Genomic DNA, 23008 nt, shown 5'->3' on the forward strand with positions numbered 1-23008 from the left:
CAGTTATATGGCAGCTATAGGATATAGTCGGCCGATCCTTATGAAATTTGGCATGACGTTATGTTTTGCCAAAAATAGCTCTCATGTCAAATTTGAACTCTCTAACTCTAAAAACACCAAAGTTATACCATTTCCGATCAATCAGTTATATGGCAGCTATAGGATATAGTCGGCCGATCCGGGCCGTTCCGACTTATATACTGCGTGCAAAGGAAAGAAGGGTGTGTGCAAAGTTTCAAGACGATAGCTTTAAAACTGAGAGACTAGTTCGCGTAGAAACAGACAGACGGACAGACAGACAGACGGACAGACGGACAGACGGACATGCTCATATCAACTCAGGAGGTGATCCTGATCAAGAATATATATACTTTATAGGGTCGGAGATGTCTCCTTCACTGCGTTGCACACTTTTGGACAAAATTATAATACCCTCTGCAAGGGTATAAAGATCGGCAATTCCCTGATCGGTATTTACCGATGAGTTTTTAAACGTAAACAGAGCACTGTTATAAAACTGTTTTGGATCCTAAGTAAACTGAATCCGGCAGCGGTGAATATAACTCTTATAACCCTCTTATAACTCCGTGTTTTGCAGTGTCAAGTTAGACCGAGGTTTTAAGTATCTCGAGTTACTAAATTATTTAGTTAGAGTAAACTAAATAGAGAGAGAAAACCTATTAGAGTAAATTAAGTTATTTACTATCATAAAATCCGAGTCCCGGAAGAAGATTCTATCTTAAAAAATACATTTCCCTAAAAATGTATTTTCCTAAAATTAGTTATACATATGAGAGCTTTACAATATAGTCGTTCCGACCAATATACGGCGTGCAAAGAAAAGAAGAATAATGTTAAATGTAAAAGCTCTAAAAATTAGGGATTTGTTTGCATAGAAGCAGACGGACATGCTTATATCGAATCAGGAGGTGATCCTGATCATCATGAAAAAATTAGAATACCCTTTGAAAGGGACTATAACCCTCTTTGAAGGGGAACTTTTGTACATGTACATGTAAACATAGCCTTATGGAAAACACTTAAAAAAATTAAAATATAATATGAATAAAATTAAAACAAGAAAATAAACGGAAACAATAACATAGAGAAGCTATCATTTCCGACCCCATTAAGTATACATATATGTATATTCTTGATCAGTATCATCAGAAGAGTCGATATAGCTTTGTCCATCTGTCCATCCGTCTGTCCATATGAACGCGTGGATCTCAGACTCTATAAGTGATAGGGCTATAGGATATAGGAAGGAAGTTATAGGAAGTTTGTTTTAAATATATGCCACGCTAAATTTCTGTAGCGGCAGTACTGAAAGTTTTTCGAAAAAATTGTGATGCCATTTCTATAGTTAGTTTATATATGAAAAAAATGTTATCCTAATACATTTTTGAAGGAGATATACCCATACTATAACCCATACAAACGGGCTAACTTTTGAACGCGTGGATCTCGAAAACTATAAGAGACAACTCCCGCCCCCAAAACGGAAATCTCGTTGTAGCGGCAGTTCGTTAAGATTTTTGGGAAATGTTTTAATGCCAAACTATTCAAATTGCTAATCTACACCTACAAATCCGTTTTTTTTAGTGGGGAATTTTTAGGGGAGTTATTTACTAAGGGTTGGTTAAAGTGTGTTTGAAAGAGAGGGGGTGGTGGATGTGCAAGGGGCAATAATATAGTTTGAAAACTCGATTATAACCGCCCTTTCTTGTTTTAAATTAAATGATACATAACTTTATAATCAATGAAACCATCTAAATATGCTTTATTTCGTTGGTGATGTTATTGTAATATCTGTTACACTTTCTTGAAGACCAAACGTCTAAATTAGTGGTGCTCAAAACCCTATCACACGAGGTTGGAAATATCTCTGCCTGCCCCTGCACACCAACACTTTTATCACGGACTTAACGGACTGTAAATGTTAAGTGTGTAAGTGTGTTTACGGGAGAATTCTACGTATCCGAACATGTAAAGTTTAACAGGTGAATGTATTTATGTGGGCTATGGTAATGACCTGGCTTTTTCTGGCATTATATATTACATGTGAACCATAAGAGGTTATTAAATGTAGTTTTTATGAAGGAGACATCTCCGACCCTATAAAGTATATATATTCTTGATCAGGATCACCTCCTGAGTTGATATGAGCATGTCCGTCTGTCCGTCTGTCTGTCTGTCTGTTTCTACGCGAACTAGAGTCTCAGTTTTAAAGCTATCGACTTGAAACTTTGCACACACCCCTCTTTCTTTTGCACGCAGTATATAAGTCGGAACGACCGGGATCGGTCGACTATATCCTATAGCTGCCATATAACTGAATGATCGGAAATGGTATAACTTTGGTGTTTTTAGAGTAAGAGAGTTCAAATTTGACATGAGAGCTATTTTTGGCAAAACATTACGACATGCCAGATTTCATAAGGATCGGCCGACTATATCCTATAGCTGCCATATAACTGAACGTTCGGAAGTGACCCAACTTTCGTGTTTTAGAAGATAGAAAGCTGGAATTTAGTACAGATTCTATTTTTGATCAGTTGATCCAACCTACCAAATTTCATTAGGATCGGCCGACTATAAGCTGCTGATTATAGCTGCCATATAACTGAACGATCGGAAATAGTATTTGGTAGAAATATCAACTTTCGCATATTTGAAGATAGAAGCTTGGGACTTTTTTTAGATTTTTTATTAATTTTTTAGTTAATTGGTTTTATTATGATATTCTCATAAGGATCGGCCCACTGTATCCAATGTTTGCGATATATATCCGGTTTTAACTGCAAGGGTATATCAACTTCGGCTCCGCCCGGAGTTAGCTTTCCTTTCTTGTTTGTATTATTTTGGTTTGGGCTATAGAAAGCCCGCCTCACACAAAAAATGAAAAAAATGGAAATTTTATATCAACCACTCGCGTGGCCACTAAAACAGTGGCTTCTGCTGGCCCGACAAACATAATAGTACCAATTTGTTACATTTTAACAATTTTGAACAAGCTACAATATATATTTAGATTTACAGCGAAATAATACGACACTTTACTACAAAATACGTTTCAAAGTTTAAATTTATTTTTAAAAATATAGCTAAAAATGCTCTTATAAAATGATAACGTGTTGGTATAGACACCCATAATTCACAATTAATGAAATATGAAACAAAGTAAAAACCTGCTAAATGACTATTCATTACTTTTTTAAAAATTTTTGAATTCATTTAAAACAAGAAAGGAAAGCTAACTTCGGGCGGAGCCGAAGTTTATATACCCTTGCAGTTTAAACCGGATATATATCGCAAACATCGGATATAGTTGGCCGATCCTTATGGGAATAGGAATATATAATCCAATTTATTACAATACAAAATCTAAAAAAAGTCTCAAGCTTCTATCTTCAAAAATACCAAAGTTGGTTTTTCTACCAAAAACCATTTCCGATCGTTCAGTTATATGGCAGCTATAGGATATAGTCGGCCGATCCTAATGAAATTTGGTAGATCGGATCAACTGACCAAATATATAATCTGTACAAAGTTCCAGCTTTCTATCTTCAAAAACACGAAAGTTGGGTCATTTCCGATCGTTCAGTTATATGGCAGCTATAGAATATAGTCGGCCGATCCTTACGAAATTTGGCATGTCGTATTATTTTGCCAAAAATAGCACTCACCTAAAATTTGAACTCTCTAACTTTAAAAACACCAAAGTTATACCTTTTCCGATCAATCAGTTATATGGCAGCTATAGGATATAGTCGGCCGATCCGGGCCGTTCCGACTTATATACTGCGTGCAAAAGAAAGAAGGGTGTGTGCAAAGTTTCAAGACGATAGCTTTAAAACTGAGAGACTAGTTTGCGTAGAAACAGACAGACGGACAGACAGACGGACAGACGGACATGCTCATATCAACTCAGAAGGTGATCCTGATCAAGAATATATATACTTTATAGGGTCGGAGATGTCTCCTTCACTGCGTTGCACACTTTTGACCAAAATTATAATACCCTCTGCAAGGGTATAAAAATATTAATTGGTAGAGGCATTTCAAAAATATTGCAACCTAAGCACAAGCGCTCCCAATTGCAACAGCTGGCTTTACAAATGTTTTTCTCATAAAAGAGTATTAAATTTTACATTTAAGGTTAAAGCATCAAAGTTTGAAGTATTCTTAATGCATTCTTAATTAATTTGGGGAATCGTAATCGAACTACCGATCTGAGCGGACGTGCTTTGTCCGAGCTCCGGGAAAACTTCACTTTGCTTATATTTTCGCCAATATAAGCGAAAAGACACTGAAATACAATTTATTAAAAGCGACAGACAAGCTTTTTTTTTTTTGTAACAGTTGTAATGTGCTAAACCAAAACTAGTGCATTGTTGAAAAAAAAAAAAATACGTACCACGCAATGAGCTCATTGAGCAACGACCAAAAGAACGAGCGTAGAAATTCAGTGAACCAAAGAAACGGCTTCTACTCTTACTTTTCAACCCGCGATACCGAAGTGGAAAAATCGGCGCTTAAAAGCAACCCGGCTTTACTGACCGCTGAAACCCAAAGGGCACGGTCTTGCTCACCCGCTCTGCTCACTCCGACTCCCGCGTCATGGAGTTCGCAGTGTAAAACCCCCCCTCCAATATCGGAAACAAATTTCGCACCAACAACAAGCAGCGCTACAACTTCTGCAACAACAGCGAAAACCCCTGCAACTCAAAGTACCACGACGTCAACGACTACAGCGAGTACAAAAACAACAACCTCGGAAAGTGCCAAAGCGGCAACGGCCACACAGACTGGAATGGATCGCTACATCCAAATTAAGCGCAAGCTTAGCCCGCAGAGTAATCCGGCAGGCAACAAAACAAAAATTAACCGTGTCCTGAATAACGATAATGAACCAGACAGATCCACTACTAACAGATTTGCCCTACTGGCGGAGGCTGAGGAAAACCAACCAGCCCAAGACACCGCAAAAAAACCCAAGCCCCCTCCAATCTATATTAGGGAAAAAAGCTCGAGTGCCCTGGTTAACAAAATTGCGTCGTTGATCGGGAACGGTGAAAACTTTCATGTTGTTCCGCTTATCAAAGGGAACATCCATGAAACAAAGGTGCAAACCAAGACTGAAGAGCACTTCCGAATAGTGTCAAAATATCTGGACACTGTACAGAAAAACTATTACACGTACCAGCTGAAAAGCAGTAAGGGCCTACAAGTGGTAGTAAAGGGAATAGAACCCGATGTTACCGCCGAGGAAATAAAAACCGCCCTTAAAGAAAAGGGCTTCGCCGCCAAGAATGTTATTAACATTCTAAATAAAGATAAAAAGCCACAACCCCTCTTCAAGGTCGAGCTCGAGCCTGAAAGCAGGTCGCTGAAGAAGAACGAAGTCCACCCAATCTACAACCTGCAATATCTTTTGCATCGGAAAATCACTGTTGAAGAGCCACATAAACGTAACGGTCCAGTGCAATGCACTAATTGTCAAGAGTATGGACACACAAGGTCTTACTGCACACTTCGGGCTGTCTGTGTAGTCTGCGGGGACGCCCACAAGTCCGCTTGCTGCACTACAAACAAGGACAGTACCGTGAAGAAATGTGGAAACTGCGGAGGCAGCCATACGGCAAACTATAGAGGATGTATTGTGTATAAGGAGTTAAAGAGTCGCATGCGTCAAGCGACCGCAACGCGCAACCTAAATCCACAGAATGCGTACGTTTCGTCAAAAACCACGCCAGACGTCTTCTTCGCCAAAGCTGCGAGATCCTCATTCGGTCCACTAAACACCACCAACGGCTTCTCCTATGCCGATGCTCTACGATCTGGAAGGGAAATTCCAATTCAGCCTAACTCTCAAAGCGCTCAACAGGCCCCAGAACAGCCACACAGCAAAACGGAAACTATGATGCTTACCCTCCAACAAAGTATGATGGAGCTTATGTCATTCATGAAAACGACCATGCAAACGCTTGTTCAAAACCAGAACATGGTGATACAGCTGCTCGTAGCACAACAGTCCAAATAATCTATGCAGGCGCTACGAATATCAATGTGGAACGCCAATGGTGTCTCACGGCATAAACTAGAATTGTCACAATTCTTGACCGAAAACCATATTGACGTTATGCTACTGGTGGAAACGCATCTTACAAGCAAATACAACTTTCATATAAGAGGCTACACAATCTACCGCACAGATCATCCAGATGGGAAAGCCCACGGCGGAACTGGAGTTCTAATCAGAGAACGAATTAAACACCATTTTCACAAAAGGTTTGCAACAAACTTCTTGCAGGCCACATCGATACAAATTCAGTCAAGCAACGGAATCCTTTCAATTGCTGCCGTTTACTGCCCTCCTCGCTTCTCAATCTCGGAAGGACAATTTATGGACTTCTACAATTCACTTGGGGATCGATTTATAGCCGCAGGAGACTACAACGCCAAACATACGCACTGGGGATCACGTCTAGTGACTCCCAAAGAAAGACAATTGTACAATGCAATTATAAATGTGAAAAATAAACTGGACTACGTTTCCCCTGGAAGTCCCACATACTGGCCAACAGACTCACGAAAGCTCCCAGACCTTATTGATTTTGCAGTGACAAAAAACATACCTCGCAATCTAATAAGTGCCAAAGCAGTCTCGGACTTATCATCAGACCACTCGCCTGTGCTTCTAACGCTTCTTCAAAGCCCAGAAATAACCGAACACCCCTTCAGTCTGACGACGACAAAAAGTACGTGAGTGCCCACATAGAACTCGCCCCGGATTTTAACATGGAATCGGACATCGACTACACTACGAGCGCCCTGGAAGAAGTACTCGTTGCGGCAGCTAAAATCTCTACTCCTCATAGGAAAGAAGTAGACCGAAACAAACACTTCAAATCTAATCAGCAAATCGAACAGCTCGTGCGAGAAAAGAGGCGCACGCGTCGTGATTGGCAAAACAGCAGATCACCAGCTTCAAAACAACGCCTTAAGGAAGCAACCCGATCACTCGACCAGGCTCTTCACCAACAGGAAGAAAATGCACAGCTGAGGTACATCCAGAATCTCTCGCCAACAAGCACAAAGTACCCCCTGTGGAGGGCCCACCCAAATCTTAGTGCCCCAATTGAAACGACCACCCCGATAAGAAACTCTTCGGGATGCTGGGCTCGCAGCAACGAAGACCGAGCTGAAACATTCGCCACACATCTCCAAAGTGTCTTCCAGCCAAACCCAGCCTCAAATTCATTCCTCCTGCCAGTAATTCAGCCAGAGTCCTCCCCTCAGCCAGCCGCACCTCCATTCCGGCCGAACGAAATCGAAAAAGTCATAAGAGGGCTAAAACCAAAAAAGGCTCCCGGTGGTGACCTATTGACCCCAAAGATGCTGATGATTAACTCGCATAATACCACATCTGGAAGCTTGCAATATCATCCCGGCACACCAATTTGGCTTTCGAAGAAACCATGGAACCATCGAACAAGTGAACAGATTAACATCCGAAATACGCTCAGCCTTCGAACAACGAGAATACTGCAGCGCTATTTTCCTCGACGTATCTCAAGCTTTCGACCGAGTTTGGCTCATCGGACTCATGCACAAAATTAAAATGTATTTGCCAACATACACCCACAAGCTACTGGAATCATACCTCTTCAATAGGGTATTCTCAGTGAGATGCAACGCAGCTACTTCGGGCGACTACACCACCGAAGCTGGAGTTCCACAGGGAAGCGCACTCGGGCCGTGTCTATATGTTTTGTATACTGCGGATATTCCTACGAGCGCACAACTAACAACGTCAACGTTCGCCGATGATACCGCTATTCTTAGTCGCTCCAGATGCCCAACGCAGGCAACAACCCAACTGGCTAATCATCTCACAATAGTGGAAAGGTGGCTGTCCGACTGGCGCATTAAAATAAACGAACAAAAGTGTAAACATCTAACGTTTACTCTTAATAGACAAACATGCCCTCCGCTTTTACTAAACGGTATGCAGATCCCTCAAGCTAACGACGTAACGTACCTTGGCGTTCACATTGATAGACGACTTACCTGGCGTAAGCACATCGAATGCAAAAAGATGCATCTAAAACTGAAAGCCAGCAGCCTCCACTGGATCATAAACTCACGATCGCCACTGTGCCTGGACTACAAGCTACTACTGTACAATTCAGTCCTAAAGCCAATCTGGACGTATGGCTCCCAGCTGTGGGGGAACGCGAGCAGCAGCAACATAGACATCATACAGCGCGCACAATCAAAAATCCTGAGAACTATCACAGGGGCACCTTGGTATGTTCGCAACGAAAACATCCACCGGGATCTGGGCATCCTCGCAGTGAAAGACGAAATCCAGAAGCAAAAAGAGTCATACAAAGAAAAACTGTCTTCGCACCCAAATTTTCTCGCTCGGGGATTGACTCGGGTTTCTAGCGTATCCCGCCTTAGACGCAACGACCTCCCAACCCAGCAATCGATTTTTAGGGCCGTCTAACTCCGTATCAGTCAATATGACTGTTAGTTAAGTTAAAAATATAAGATTTGATACACCTCTTGTTAGTCTCGCAAAGAGAAGATTCAAGAAATAAAAGCAACGTTAAAAAAAAAAAAAAAAAAAAAAATTCTTAATTAATAAGTTTTGAACTAATTTGAAAACTTTTAAATAAATTTTAAATTCCCCATAAAGTGGTCAAATACCTCATAGTGAACTAGTCTAAATAGAACAAAAAAAATAATAAATAAAAATACAGATTTTTGTAACACAAAAATTTATTTTTCCAAAATCGGTCTAACGACCCAATTTTTGTTTCGTGTGGAGATATCGCGCATATCTGGGATAACTCTCCAACTCAAGATATTTTCTTATAAGTGGACTACTTATACACCTCTACACAGGATTCACAAAATTAGTAGCTCCACTTATAGGACAACATCTGTAGTTGGAGAGTATCCAGCATGCAATATGAGCGTTTTTGGAGCGTTTTTTTAACCTTTATTTTGGGTAAAAACACCCATAAAATGTTCCGAAAAAATACCGGAAAGAGCGTTTTTCCCCTTGAAAATGGTCCGTCATAAGGATGGTAATTTGAGAGTCCGATAAGTGCTCTTTTTTGACTCCTAAATAGGTGCTTTGACCCTCCGATGAAGCAGTGAAAGCCCTCAGAAAACGCACATAAAAGTAGCCTTTCCAGACACCTAAATCACCCCTTAAAAATACTTTTAGGTGCGTTTTAAACAGCACTAAAAGATACTTTTAGGTGCGTTTTCAGGCACTTAAATCGCCCCAAAAAGTTACTTTTTTTACACATTTGGATTTCATTTTTATTCATTTTTTATTTATTATTTAAATTGTAAAAATTAAACATTATAGCATTCAATATAAACTTAAACATTCAAACTTAAACATTAAACATACTTTATAAATTTTTTCCATTATATTTATTTTTGTTTCATTTTCAGTTTTTTATCTTATTTTTATAAAAAATTTACTTGTTATTTAGTTTATTTACTGACTTATTATACTATTTAACTCTATCCGAAGCAGTCTGGAACCACTTGCCGCATATTGTTGGAAATATTTTATCATTGACCGAAAATTTTTAATTGAATGCTCCTGGAACAAAAGAAAAACAAATATTAATTAAATTGGTTAATGAAAGGCATTTAAAATACAATAATTACCTTTAATTGTTGCTGTTAATGTTATATTAAAAGAAACTGCCCAGCTCGATAATTCCTCACGCAAAGATTTTTTATTACAGTCATCATAACCGTCGCTAGTTAAATAGTCATCATCACTTTCTATACAATTTTGGTTAATATAATTATCTGGATGTTTGTTTATGTTTATATGTTTATTTCCTTCGCTGAGCATCACTGACGGTGGAGTCTCACTGCAGCGTCGCTTAGCTCTAAGAGCATTAATTATTTTTATACCCTTGCAGAGGGTATTATAATTTTGTCCAAAAGTGTGCAACGCAGTGAAGGAGACATCTCCGACCCTATAAAGTATATATATTCTTGATCAGGATCACCTCCTGAGTTGATATGAGCATGTCCGTCTGTCCGTCTGTCTGTTTCTACGCAAACTAGTCTCTCAGTTTTAAAGCTATCGTCTTGAAACTTTGCACACACCCTTCTTTCCTTTGCACGCAGTATATAAGTCGGAACGGCCGGGATCGGCCGACTATATCCTATAGCTGCCATATAACTGATTGATCGGAAATGGTATAACTTTGGTGTTTTTAGAGTTAGAGAGTTCAAATTTGACATGAGAGCTATTTTGGCAAAATAATACGACATGCCAAATTTCATAAGGATCGGCCGACTATATCCTATAGCTGCCATATAACTGAACGATCGGAAATGACCCAACTTTTGTGTTTTTGAAGATAGAAAGCTGGAACTTGGTACAGATTATATTTTGATCCATCCTACCAAATTTCATAAGGATCGGCCAACTATATCCGATGTTTGCGATATATATCCGCTTTTAGCTGCAAGGGTATATAAACTTCGGCTCCGCCCGAAGTTAGCTTTCCTTTCTTGTTTTTGACTCATTTCGGCTTGATCTTCGATCACTCATTTTTATTATTTATATATGAATATATTTATATATTTATAAAGATATTTACGTTTCAATTTAACTTGCACTTCACGTGTTAAACCTCCCGACTTTCAGTTTCGTAATGAGCAAAAATGAGCAAATTTTCTAGCATTTTCTTGTCGCAAGAATCTGCAGTCCGTTATTCTAATCGAGCCCTTTACTTTGTGTTTACTTACCATTAGCTCCCAAAACGCTCCGAAATCGCTCTAAAATATGTGTTTACTCAAAAAACGCTCCTAAAACGCTCTGAAATATGTGTTTACTCCGAAAACGCTCCGAAACAGGGCTCTTTCCAGACACCTAATTCGGAGCGCTCCTAACTTTGCATGCTGGGTTATCCCATACACACATACATACGTATAAGTAAATATTATGTCGGACGAGTGTTGAGGACACAGAAACTGCCTATTACCAGCTCATTACTCATAAGGAATTACCTAGTGGTCGACCTAGTGATTACCAATAAAAATAATTATTTATTATTGTTTCATTATTGATAGCTAAAATAAAAAGAAACAAGGAACTGTAAAATGCTTAAAGAGATGAGTTGGTGGAAGAGATGAGTAACGGGTATAATACAGTCGGGAAACTTGACTGAAGCCGTACTTTTTGTTTTTCGAATTCGCTTTTTTTATAGCCGATAGCTATGTACTTTGAAATGGATAACTGGCGCCATGTATTGAAATTTCTGTGAATACTATGAATACTTTGCTGTAAAGAAAATGTTGTTTACGAATAAGGTTATACTTTTCTTTCATAATTTAAAGATTTTTCAATAAAATAATCAAATAATAAATTCCGTAGTTGCTGGAGACTCATCAAAAACACCCGCCCCATCAAACACAGTTGCAAGTAATGATACTGTTTTCCAAGTTAATGTTGCTGTTTTACCAGATATCATGCACCCAAACCACACCATCGACTGTGAAAAAAATAACTATGTTATTCATAAAAATGATTGTAATAAGTATTACATATGCCAACATGGAGAGCTCGTAGAACAACGGTAAGTGATATTTTAAATGACAATGTTTGGAAAAAATGTATGAATGTATGTATGTACAATGTATGTACATACATGCAAATTAATTAGAATCTAATGAATTTTAATTCCACGTATTCACTATTAAAAATATGTGTAAAACTTTAAATCACAGTTCTTTGGTTTTTTTGATTTATTTAACTACTTGATGCGGTTCTGGGTGGGAATGCTTTGGAGGCGTAGTTGACAGACAAAGCTGTTTTTTTTTTTAACGTTGATTTTTTTTCTTGAATCTTCTCTTTGCGAGACTAACAAGAGGTGTATCAATTCTTATATTTTTAACTTAACTAACAGTCATATTGACTGATACGGAGTTAGACGGCCCTAAAAATCGATTGCTGGGTTGGGAGGTCGTTGCGTCTAAGGCGGGATACGCTAGAAACCCGAGTCAATCCCCGAGCGAGAAAATTTGGGTGCGAAGACAGTTTTTCTTTGTATGACTCTTTTTGCTTCTGGATTTCGTCTTTCACTGCGAGGATGCCCAGATCCCGGTGGATGTTTTCGTTGCGAACATACCAAGGTGGCCCTGTGATAGTTCTCAAGATTTTTGATTGTGCGCGCTGTATGATGTCTATGTTGCTGCTGCTCGCGTTCCCCCACAGCTGGGAGCCATACGTCCAGATTGGCTTAAGGACTGAATTGTACAGTAGTAACTTGCAGTCCAGGCACAGTGGCGATCGTGAGTTTATGATCCAGTGGAGGCTGCTGGCTTTCAGTTTTAGCTGCCTCCTTTTTCATTCGATGTGCTTGCGCCAGGTAAGTCGTCTATCAAGGTGAACGTAAAAGCGGTAGGCATGTTTGTCTATTAAGAGTAAACGTTATATGTTTACACTTTTGTTCGTTTATTTTAATGCGCCAGTCGGACAGCCACCTTTCCACTATTGTGAGATGATTAGCCAGTTGGGTTGTTGCCTGCGTTGGGCATCTGGAGCGACTAAGGATAGCTGTATCGTCGGCGAACGTTGATGTTGTTAGTTGTGCGCTCGTAGGGATATCCGCAGTATACAAAACATATAGACACGGGCCGAGTGCGCTTCCTTGTGGAACTCCAGCTTCGATGGTGTAGTCGCCCGAAGTAGCTGCGTTGCATCTTACTGAGAATACCCTATTGTAGAGGTATGATTCCAGTAGCTTGTGGGTGTATGTTGGCAAATACGTTTTAATTTTGTGCATGAGTCCGATGAGCCAAACTCGGTCGAAAGCTTGAGATACGTCGAGGAAAATAGCGCTGCAGTATTCTCGCTGTTCGAAGGCTGAGCGTATTTCGGATGTTAATCTGTTCAATTGTTCGATGGTTCCATGGTTTCTTCGAAAGCAAGCGAGTTAACAAGCATTTTTCAAACAATTTAGACAAACAAGATAGAAGGCTTATTGGTCTGTATGATGACGGAATTGTGTGGTCTTTTCCAGGCTTCGGTATCATTATAATGATGGATTTCTTCCACTTTTTTGGTAAATAGCCAAGATTAATGATTCCATTAAATAGTTTGCAGACGACCTCTATAGCGCATTTTGGAAGTTCGATCAGCATCTTTGGGGTCAATATGTCACCACCGGGAGCCTTTTTTGGTTTCAGCCCTCTTATGACTTTTTCGATTTTGTTCGGCCGGAATCAAGGTGCGGCTGGCTGAGGGGAGGACTGTGGCTGAATTTCTGGCAGGAGGAATGAATTTTAGGCTGGGTTTAGCTGGAAGACACTTTGAAGATGTGTGGCGAATGTTTCAGCTCGGTCTTCGTCGCTGCGAGCACAGCATCCCGAAGAGTTTCTTATCGGGGTGGTCGTTTCAATTGGGGCGCTAAGATTTGGGTGGGCTTGTTGGCGAGAGATTCTGGATGTACCTCAGCTGTGCATTTTCTTCCTGTTGGTGAAGAGCCTGGTCGAGTGATCGGGTTGCTTCCTTAAGGCGTTGTTTTGAAGCTGGTGATCTGCTGTTTTTCCAATCACGACGCGTGCGCCTCTTTTCTCGCACGAGCTGTTCGATTTGCTGATTAGATTTGAAGTGTTTGTTTAGGTCTACATCTTTCCTATGAGGAGTAGAGATTTTAGCTGCCGCAACGAGTACTTCTTCCAGGGCGCTCGTAGTGTAGTCGATGTCCGATTCCATGTTAAATTCCGGGGCGAGTTCTATGTGGGCACTCACGTACTTTTTGTATTTTAGCCAGTTCATTTTTGGCGTCGTCAGACTGAAGGGGTGTTCGGGTATTTCTGGGCTTTGAAGAAGCGTGAGAAGCACAGGCGAGTGGTCTGATGATAAGTCCGAGACTGCTTTGGCACTTATTAGATTGCGAGGTATGTTTTTTGTCACTGCAAAATCAATAAGGTCTGGGAGCTTTCGTGAGTCTGTTGGCCAGTATGTGGGACTTCCAGGGGAAACGTGGTCCAGTTTATTTTTCACATTTATAATTGCATTGTACAATTGTCTTCCTTTGGGAGTCACTAGACGTGATCCCAGTGCGTATGTTTGGCGTTGTAGTCTCCTGCGGCTATAAATCGATCCCCAAGTGAATTGTAGAAGTCCATAAATTGTCCTTCCGAGATTGACAAACGAGGAGGGCAGTAAACGGCAGCGATTGAAAGGATTCCGTTGCTTGACTAAATTTGTATCGATGTGGCCTGCAAGACGTTTGATGCAAACCTTTTGTGAAAGTGGTGTTTAATGCGTTCTCTGATTAGAACTCCAGTTCCGCCGTGGGCTTTCCCATCTGGATGATCTGTGCGGTACATTGTGTAGCCTCTTATAAGAAAGTTGTATTTGCTTGTAAGATGCGTTTCCACCAGTAGCATAACGTCAATATGGTTTTCGGTTAAGAATTGTGATAATTCTAGTTTATGCCGTGAGACACCATTGGCGTTCCACATTGATATTCGTAGCGCCTGCATAGATTATTTAGACTGTTGTGCTACGAGCAGCTGTATCACCATGTTTTGGTTTTGAACAAGCGTTTGCATGGTCGTTTTCATGAATGACATAAGCTCCATCATACTTTGTTGGAGGGTAAGCATCATAGTTTCCATTTTGCTGTGTGGCTGTTCTGGGGACTGTTGAGCGCTTTGAGAGTTAGGCTGAATTGGAATTTCCCTTCCAGATCGTAGAGCATCGGCGTAGGAGAAGCCGTTGGTAGTTTTTAGTGGACCGAATGAGGATATCGCAGCTTTGGCGAAGAAGACGTCTGGCGTAGTTTTTGACGCAATGTACGCATTCTGTGGATTTTGGTTGCGCGTTGCGGTCGCTTGACGCATGCGACTCTTTAACTCCTTATACACCATACATCCTCTATAGTTTGCTGTATGGCTGCCTCCGCGGTTTCCACATTTCTTCACGGTACTGTCCTTGTTTGTAGTGCAGCAAGCGGACTTGTGGGCGTCCCCGCAGGCTACACAGACAGCCCGAAGTGTACAGTAAGACCTTGTGTGTCCATACTCTTGACAGTTAGTGCATTGCACTGGACCGTTGCGTTTATGTGGCTCTTCAATAGTGATTTTCCGATGCAAAAGATATTGCAGGTTGTAGATTGGGTGGACTTCGTTCTTCTTCAGCGACCTGCTTTCTGGCTCGAGCTCGACCTTGAAGAGGGGTTGTGGCTTTTTATCTTTATTTAGAATGTTAATAACATTCTTGGCGGCGAAGCCCTTTTCTTTAAGGGTGGTTTTTATTTCCGCGGCGGTAACATCAGGTTCTATTCCATTTACTAACACTTTTAGGCCCTTACTGCTTCTCAGCTGGTACGTGTAATAGTTTTTCTGTTCAGTGTCCAGATATTCGGACACGATTCGGAAGCGCTCTTCAGTCTTGGTTTGCACCTTTGTTTCATGGATGTTCCCTTTAATAAGCGGAACAACATGAAAGTTGTCACCGTTCCCGATCAACGACGCAATTTTGTTGACCAGGGCACTCGAGCTTTTTTCCCTAATATAGATTAGAGGGGGCTTGGGTTTTTCTTGCGGTGTCTTGGGCTGGTTGGTTTTCCTCAACCTTCGCCAGTAGGGCAAATCTGTTAGTAGTGGATCTGTCTAAATCTTGCGGTCTAAGCTTGCACTTAATTTAGATGTAGCGATCCATTCCAGTCTGTGTGGCCGTGGCCGCTTTGGCACTTTCCGAAGCTTTTGTTTTTGTACTCGCTGTAGTCGTTGACGTCGCGGTACTTTGAGTTGCAGTGGTTGTCGCTGCTGCAGAAATTTTAGCCCGGCTAGTTGTTGGTGCGAAATTTGTTTCCGATATTGGAGGGGGGGTTTTACACTGCGAACTCCATGACGAGGGAGTCGGAGTGAGCAGAGCGAATGAGAAAGACCGTGCCCTTTGGGTTTCGGCGGTCAGTGAAGCCGGGTTGCTCTTAATCGCCGATTTTTCCACTTCGGTATCGCGGGTTGAAAAGTAGGAGTAGAAGCCGCTTCTTTGGTTCACTGAACTTCTACGCTCGTTCTTTTGATCGTTGCTCAATGAGCTCATTGCGTGGCACTTACTTTTTTTTTTAACAATGCACTAGTTTTGGTTTAGCACATCACAACTGTTATAAAAAGCTTGTCTGTCGCTTTTAGTAAATTGTAGTTTAGCGTTTTTTCGCTTATATTGGGTTACCCCAGTTTTTTTGATTAGCTGTATTATGGTGCAGTTTTCCCGGAGCTCGGACAAAGCACGTCCGCTCAGTTCGGTAGTTCGTATACCAATCCGAACAGACAAAGCTGACCGCTGATTTATGCCGGGCCTGTCAGAGTTGCTTGAAAATTTGCTCTTGGCTCAAAGTTTTTTATAAATTGGTTAAGAACCCTTAAGAAATGCTTTATATAACGTGGATTGGTGTAATTAAACTTTTAAATTAAAGTTTTTAAGCATTTTAAAATAAAATTCTTAAAACGCTCTGCCAACTATATCCGATATTCGCGATGTATGTATGTATGTATATCCTATATTAATTGCAAGGGTTGGATGGCAGGCAGTAAAGAAGACATCTCCGACCTTATAAGGTCTGATTATATATTTTAAATCAGGATCACCTCCTAAGTTGATATAAGCATGTGCGTCTGTCCGTCTGTCTGTTTTAACGCAAACTAATCTCTCAGTTTTAAAGCTATCGTCTTGAAACTTTGCACACACCCTTCTTTCCTTTGCACGCAGTATATAAGTCGGAACGGCCGGGATCGGCCGACTATATCCTATAGCTGCCATATAACTGATTGATCGGAAATGGTATAACTTTGGTGTTTTTAGAGTTAGAGAGTTCAAATTTGACATGAGAGCTATTTTTGGCAAAATAATACGACATGCCAAATTTCAGTTGGATTTTTGCCTGCGTTGGGCATCTGGAGCGACTAAGGATAGCTGTATCGTCGGCGAACGTTGATGTTGTTAGTTGTGCGCTCGTAGGGATATCCGCAGTATACAAAACATATAGACACGGGCCGAGTGCGCTTCCTTGTGGAACTCCAGCTTCGATGGTGTAGTCGCCCGAAGTAGCTGCGTTGCATCTTACTGAGAATACCCTATTGTAGAGGTATGATTCCAGTAGCTTGTGGGTGTATGTTGGCAAATACGTTTTAATTTTGTGCATGAGTCCGATGAGCCAAACTCGGTCGAAAGCTTGAGATACGTCGAGGAAAATAGCGCTGCAGTATTCTCGCTGTTCGAAGGCTTAGCGTATTTCGGATGTTAATCTGTTCAATTGTTCGATGGTTCCATGGTTTCTTCGAAAGCAAGCTTCCAGATGTGGTATTATGCGAGTTAACAAGCATTTTTCAAACAATTTAGACAAACAAGATAGAAGGCTTATTGGTCTGTATGATGACGGAATTGTGTGGTCTTTTCCAGGCTTCGGTATCATTATAATGATGGATTTCTTCCACTTTTTTGGTAAATAGCCAAGATTAATGATTCCATTAAATAGTTTGCAGACGACCTCTATAGCGCATTTTGGAAGTTCGATCAGCATCTTTGGGGTCAATATGTCACCACCGGGAGCCTTTTTTGGTTTCAGCCCTCTTATGACTTTTTCGATTTTGTTCGGCCGGAATCAAGGTGCGGCTGGCTGAGGGGAGGACTGTGGCTGAATTTCTGGCAGGAGGAATGAATTTTAGGCTGGGTTTAGCTGGAAGACACTTTGAAGATGTGTGGCGAATGTTTCAGCTCGGTCTTCGTCGCTGCGAGCACAGCATCCCGAAGAGTTTCTTATCGGGGTGGTCGTTTCAATTGGGGCGCTAAGATTTGGGTGGGCTTGTTGGCGAGAGATTCTGGATGTACCTCAGCTGTGCATTTTCTTCCTGTTGGTGAAGAGCCTGGTCGAGTGATCGGGTTGCTTCCTTAAGGCGTTGTTTTGAAGCTGGTGATCTGCTGTTTTTCCAATCACGACGCGAGCGCCTCTTTTCTCGCACGAGCTGTTCGATTTGCTGATTAGATTTGAAGTGTTTGTTTAGGTCTACATCTTTCCTATGAGGAGTAGAGATTTTAGCTGCCGCAACGAGTACTTCTTCCAGGGCGCTCGTAGTGCAGTCGATGTCCGATTCCATGTTAAATTCCGGGGCGAATTCTATGTGGGCACTCACGTACTTTTTGTATTTTAGCCAGTTCGTTTTTGGCGTCGTCAGGCTGAAGGGGTGTTCGGTTATTTCTGGGCTTTGAAGAAGCGTTAGAAGCACAGGCGAGTGGTCTGATGATAAGTCCGAGACTGCTTTGGCACTTATTAGATTGCGAGGTATGTTTTTTGTCACTGCAAAATCAATAAGGTCTGGGAGCTTTCGTGAGTCTGTTGGCCAGTATGTGGGACTTCCAGGGGAAACGTGGTCCAGTTTATTTTTCACATTTATAATTGCATTGTACAATTGTCTTCCTTTGGGAGTCACTAGACGTGATCCCAGTGCGTATGTTTGGCGTTGTAGTCTCCTGCGGCTATAAATCGATCCCCAAGTGAATTGTACCATAAATTGTCCTTCCGAGATTGACAAACGAGGAGGGCAGTAAACGGCAGCGATTGAAAGGATTCCGTTGCTTGACTAAATTTGTATCGATGTGGCCTGCAAGACGTTTGATGCAAACCTTTTGTGAAAGTGGTGTTTAATGCGTTCTCTGATTAGAACTCCAGTTCCGCCGTGGGCTTTCCCATCTGGATGATCTGTGCGGTACATTGTGTAGCCTCTTATAAGAAAGTTGTATTTGCTTGTAAGATGCGTTTCCACCAGTAGCATAACGTCAATATGGTTTTCGGTTAAGAATTGTGATAATTCTAGTTTATGCCGTGAGACACCATTGGCGTTCCACATTGATATTCGTAGCGCCTGCATAGATTATTTAGACTGTTGTGCTACGAGCAGCTGTATCACCATGTTTTGGTTTTGAACAAGCGTTTGCATGGTCGTTTTCATGAATGACATAAGCTCCATCATACTTTGTTGGAGGGTAAGCATCATAGTTTCCATTTTGCTGTGTGGCTGTTCTGGGGCCTGTTGAGCGCTTTGAGAGTTAGGCTGAATTGGAATTTCCCTTCCAGATCGTAGAGCATCGGCGTAGGAGAAGCCGTTGGTGGTTTTTAGTGGACCGAATGAGGATATCGCAGCTTTGGCGAAGAAGACGTCTGGCGTAGTTTTTGACGCAATGTACGCATTCTGTGGATTTTGGTTGCGCGTTGCGGTCGCTTGACGCATGCGACTCTTTAACTCCTTATACACCATACATCCTCTATAGTTTGCTGTATGGCTGCCTCCGCGGTTTCCACATTTCTTCACGGTACTGTCCTTGTTTGTAGTGCAGCAAGCGGACGTCCTCGCAGACTACACAGACAGCCCGAAGTGTGCAGTAAGACCTTGTGTGTCCATACTCTTGACAGTTAGTACATTGCACTGGACCGTTGCGTTTATGTGGCTCTTCAATAGTGATTTTCCGATGCAAAAGATATTGCAGGTTGTAGATTGGGTGGACTTCGTTCTTCTTCAGCGACCTGCTTTCTGGCTCGAGCTCGACCTTGAAGAGGGGTTGTGGCTTTTTATCTTTATTTAGAATGTTAATAACATTCTTGGCTGCGAAGCCCTTTTCTTTAAGGGTGGTTTTTATTTCCGCGGCGGTAACATCAGGTTCTATTCCATTTACTAACACTTGTAGGCCCTTACTGCTTCTCAGCTGGTACGTGTAATAGTTTTTCTGTTCAGTGTCCAGATATTCGGACACGATTCGGAAGCGCTCTTCAGTCTTGGTTTGCACCTTTGTTTCATGGATGTTCCCTTTAATAAGCGGAACAACATGAAAGTTGTCACCGTTCCCGATCAACGACGCAATTTTGTTGACCAGGGCACTCGAGCTTTTTTCCCTAATATAGATTAGAGGGGGCTTGGGTTTTTCTTGCGGTGTCTTGGGCTGGTTGGTTTTCCTCAACCTTCGCCAGTAGGGCAAATCTGTTAGTAGTGGATCTGTCTAAATCTTGCGGTCTAAGCTTGCACTTAATTTGGATGTAGCGATCCATTCCAGTCTGTGTGGCCGTGGCCGCTTTGGCACTTTCCGAAGCTGTTGTTTTTGTACTCGCTGTAGTCGTTGACGTCGCGGTACTTTGAGTTGCAGTGGTTGTCGCTGTGATTGCAGAAATTTTAGCCCGGCTAGTTGTTGGTGCGAAATTTGTTTCCGATATTGGAGGGGGGGTTTTACACTGCGAACTCCATGACGAGGGAGTCGGAGTGAGCAGAGCGAATGAGAAAGACCGTGCCCTTTGGGTTTCGGCGGTCAGTAAAGCCGGGTTGCTCTTAATCGCCGATTTTTCCACTTCGGTATCGCGGGTTGAAAAGTAGGAGTAGAAGCCGCTTCTTTGGTTCACTGAACTTCTACGCTCGTTCTTTTGATCGTTGCTCAATGAGCTCATTGCGTGGCACTTACTTTTTTTTTTAACAATGCACTAGTTTTGGTTTAGCACATCACAACTGTTATAAAAAGCTTGTCTGTCGCTTTTAGTAAATTGTAGTTTAGCGTTTTTTCGCTTATATTGGGTTACCCCAGTTTTTTTGATTAGCTGTATTATGGTGCAGTTTTCCCGGAGCTCGGACAAAGCACGTCCGCTCAGTTCGGTAGTTCGTATACCAATCCGAACAGACAAAGCTGACCGCTGATTTATGCCGGGCCTGTCAGAGTTGCTTGAAAATTTGCTCTTGGCTCAAAGTTTTTTATAAATTGGTTAAGAACCCTTAAGAAATGCTTCATATAACGTGGATTGGTGTAATTAAACTTTTAAATTAAAGTTTTTAAGCATTTTAAAATAAAATTCTTAAAACGCTCTGCCAACTATATCCGATATTCGCGATGTATGTATGTATATCCTATATTAATTGCAAGGGTTGGATGGCAGGCAGTAAAGAAGACATCTCCGACCTTATAAGGTCTGATTATATATTTTAAATCAGGATCACCTCCTAAGTTGATATAAGCATGTGCGTCTGTCCGTCTGTCTGTTTTAACGCAAACTAATCTCTCAGTTTTAAAGCTATCGTCTTGAAACTTTGCACACACCCTTCTTTCCTTTGCACGCAGTATATAAGTCGGAACTTATATAGTATATAAGTCTATATAAGTCGGAACCTATAGCTGCCATATAACTGATTGATCGGAAATGGTATAACTTTGGTGTTTTTAGAGTTAGAGAGTTCAAATTTGACATGAGAGCTATTTTTGGCAAAATAATACGACATGCCAAATTTCAGTTGGATTGTTGCCTGCGTTGGGCATCTGGAGCGACTAAGGATAGCTGTATCGTCGGCGAACGTTGATGTTGTTAGTTGTGCGCTCGTAGGGATATCCGCAGTATACAAAAAATATAGACACGGGCCGAGTGCGCTTCCTTGTGGAACTCCAGCTTCGATGGTGTAGTCGCCCAAAGTAGCTGCGTTGCATCTTACTGAGAATACCCTATTGTAGAGGTATGATTCCAGTAGCTTGTGGGTGTATGTTGGCAAATACGTTTTAATTTTGTGCATGAGTCCGATGAGCCAAACTCGGTCGAAAGCTTGAGATACGTCGAGGAAAATAGCGCTGCAGTATTCTCGCTGTTCGAAGGCTGAGCGTATTTCGGATGTTAATCTGTTCAATTGTTCGATGGTTCCATGGTTTCTTCGAAAGCAAGCTTCCAGATGTGGTATTATGGTTTCTTCGAAAGCAAGCTTCCAGATGTGGTATCCAGATGTGGTTCCATGGTTTCTTCGAAAGCAAGCTTCCAGATGTGGTATTATGCGAGTTAACAAGCATTTTTCAAACAATTTAGACAAACAAGATAGAAGTTCGATCAGCATCTTTGGGGTCAATATGTCACCACCGGGAGCCTTTTTTGGTTTCAGCCCTCTTATGACTTTTTCGATTTTGTTCGGCCGGAATCAAGGTGCGGCTGGCTGAGGGGAGGACTGTGGCTGAATTTCTGGCAGGAGGAATGAATTTTAGGCTGGGTTTAGCTGGAAGACACTTTGAAGATGTGTGGCGAATGTTTCAGCTCGGTCTTCGTCGCTGCGAGCACAGCATCCCGAAGAGTTTCTTATCGGGGTGGTCGTTTCAATTGGGGCGCTAAGATTTGGGTGGGCTTGTTGGCGAGAGATTCTGGATGTACCTCAGCTGTGCATTTTCTTCCTGTTGGTGAAGAGCCTGGTCGAGTGATCGGGTTGCTTCCTTAAGGCGTTGTTTTGAAGCTGGTGATCTGCTGTTTTTCCAATCACGACGCGTGCGCCTCTTTTCTCGCACGAGCTGTTCGATTTGCTGATTAGATTTGAAGTGTTTGTTTAGGTCTACATCTTTCCTATGAGGAGTAGAGATTTTAGCTGCCGCAACGAGTACTTCTTCCAGGGCGCTCGTAGTGTAGTCGATGTCCGATTCCATGTTAAATTCCGGGGCGAGTTCTATGTGGGCACTCACGTACTTTTTGTATTTTAGCCAGTTCATTTTTGGCGTCGTCAGACTGAAGGGGTGTTCGGGTATTTCTGGGCTTTGAAGAAGCGTGAGAAGCACAGGCGAGTGGTCTGATGATAAGTCCGAGACTGCTTTGGCACTTATTAGATTGCGAGGTATGTTTTTTGTCACTGCAAAATCAATAAGGTCTGGGAGCTTTCGTGAGTCTGTTGGCCAGTATGTGGGACTTCCAGGGGAAACGTGGTCCAGTTTATTTTTCACATTTATAATTGCATTGTACAATTGTCCTCCTTTGGGAGTCACTAGACGTGATCCCAGTGCGTATGTTTGGCGTTGTAGTCTCCTGCGGCTATAAATCGATCCCCAAGTGAATTGTAGAAGTCCATAAATTGTCCTTCCGAGATTGACAAACGAGGAGGGCAGTAAACGGCAGCGATTGAAAGGATTCCGTTGCTTGACTAAATTTGTATCGATGTGGCCTGC

At 41.8% G+C, this 23008-nt stretch overlaps 1 protein-coding gene across 3 annotated transcripts in view; it reads left to right on the forward strand.

Moving 5' to 3' along the window:
- Window positions 1-23008, forward strand: part of Cht10 (Chitinase 10) — a 45248-nt gene that overhangs the window by 13848 nt on the left and 8392 nt on the right. For all 3 annotated transcript variants that reach the window (XM_017233784.3, XM_070276766.1, XM_070276765.1), the window contains exon 7: window positions 11435-11636. In XM_017233784.3, coding sequence (XP_017089273.2) covers window positions 11435-11636 — 202 coding nt within the window. The remainder of the gene's footprint in view (window positions 1-11434; window positions 11637-23008) is intronic.

Source organism: Drosophila bipectinata, chromosome 2L (assembly GCF_030179905.1).
Source record: "Drosophila bipectinata strain 14024-0381.07 chromosome 2L, DbipHiC1v2, whole genome shotgun sequence".
Classification (NCBI taxonomy): domain Eukaryota; kingdom Metazoa; phylum Arthropoda; class Insecta; order Diptera; family Drosophilidae; genus Drosophila; species Drosophila bipectinata.